Below are 1754 nucleotides of genomic sequence, written 5' to 3' on the forward strand. Positions count from 1 at the left end.
AGGAAAGAGTGCTTTACTCTGTGGAATTCATTCAGCTTGAACAGTAAGAAACCAAGATGTTCCTTTTGCAAGATCCAACCCCTACCAAAAATTAGGAGATCCATTTTCTATGAACTAGAAGCTTTTATTTCATTTCATTAATATTGAATTGAACAGATCATGCTCACATTTCAGCAATCAATGCCTACTATTATCAAACCTGAGTTTCTATGAAACTTGCATTTACCAAAATATATACAATCTAAAATTAGATTTTTAAAGTTCAAACATTAAATATAATCATCTCACTAAAAAGAAATATTCATTTATACTGATGCACAAGACAAAAATGACAAAAGGAAATTGCATTAAAATGAAGTAAAAACCAATGATGGAATGGAAATGGTGTGGGGTTTGTTTGTTCTTCCCTGAATGTCCTTCAGCACATCACTTGTCCATTGTAAATCTTGGTCTCTTGATGTCTCTGGGTTACCTTCCTCGAAGACCCCTGTGAGCCCTGAAGTGTTCCTTCCATATCAAGAATCCATACCATCAACCCCCACAGTGGAAGGGTTTGGATGCCTCCAGGGCATTCATGTTACTCTGGCAGAAAAAGATTTCCTTCTCCACTTCCTTCCCAGGTTGAAGTGTACCTGGAAAAAGTCATGTAGATGGCTTTTAGCAGAAAGGCCTTGGAAGCCGCTTCTGACAGAAAATACCACCTAGCCCAATGTCCAGACACAAGTGCTTACCAAGAGGACCTGCAAGCAGGCAAGATCCTTAGTAGAAGCAGACCGTGTGCAGAAAGCTCTTGCCAGTTTTCCGCTCGGCTGCCAGGAGCACCTCGACCACAGAGTCCTCCAGGTTGTCTGCCTGCTGGAGGCGTTCGCAGAGCTCACAGATGATCAAAGACCCAAGCGTGGCGTCCTCCGCGTTGTCGGCCATGTCCACGTTGATCACGTGCACAGGCTGGAAGGTCTCCTGCTCTCGGACCCACAGCTCCTCCACCACCCTGTCGTAGACGCTCTCCTCACAGGTGAAGATGACGTCAAAGCGATCTCGGCACTCTTGAAATCTTTCCGGGCGAGGCTTGATTCTCTCGTTTCTTCCCAAGATGTGTAAGATGCCGTTGCTGTTATAGCGTTGTCGGTCTTTGCGCACAAGGTCCTTGCGCATCTCCTCATAGGTGGTGGAGAAATCGTAAACCACGGGGAGGTTGCGTGCCCTTCCTGGGAGCCTGACTCGAGATCCAGCTCCGAAGGACCTGACTCGGAATCCTTTCCTCCTGAGGATGCGATGGGCCTCCATGCTCCTGTTCATGTTGCTCATGCAGACCACAGCCACACTGAGCGGATACGAGGGCATGGTGGCGGCCACTTGGGACTCCAGCCAGAGGCCTGGACTTCAGGGGCTGAGGGAACTCTGAAGGCCAGGGGATGACCGACTGGGTCCAGCTCTTCCAAGGAGTGTTAGACTCAAAGAAGAAAGAAGGCATTTATATGGAGGCACTTGTCCTCAGTGGGAGGAGAAATCCTGATTGATGATTGGCTTACGTCTTGACTGATTGGATTTGAACAGTGGGCTGGGAGCAGAGAACCTAGTGCTGTTTTCAGAATAATCCCAGTGACGCAATCACCCAACCTCAATGGGTGCCCACCCAACCCCCCACCCCTTCCTGAGCATTTTTCCATCTCCAGTTAACTCCATCTGTGCCTGTGTTTATGGGGCTAGAATTGGTATCAGGCCAAACAATTAGACTACTCACTGGCTTCTCA

At 47.7% G+C, this 1754-nt stretch overlaps 1 protein-coding gene across 1 annotated transcript; it reads right to left on the reverse strand.

The window, feature by feature from the left end:
• Window positions 1-759: 759 nt before the first annotated feature.
• Window positions 760-1344, reverse strand: LOC139187171 (RNA polymerase II subunit A C-terminal domain phosphatase SSU72 like protein 3-like). Its single transcript, XM_070803180.1, has one exon. The coding sequence runs from the start codon at window positions 1342-1344 to the stop codon at window positions 760-762; it is 585 nt and encodes a 194-aa protein (XP_070659281.1).
• Window positions 1345-1754: the final 410 nt, after the last annotated feature.

The sequence above is a fragment of the Bos indicus genome, chromosome 15 (assembly GCF_029378745.1).
Source record: "Bos indicus isolate NIAB-ARS_2022 breed Sahiwal x Tharparkar chromosome 15, NIAB-ARS_B.indTharparkar_mat_pri_1.0, whole genome shotgun sequence".
Taxonomy (NCBI): domain Eukaryota; kingdom Metazoa; phylum Chordata; class Mammalia; order Artiodactyla; family Bovidae; genus Bos; species Bos indicus.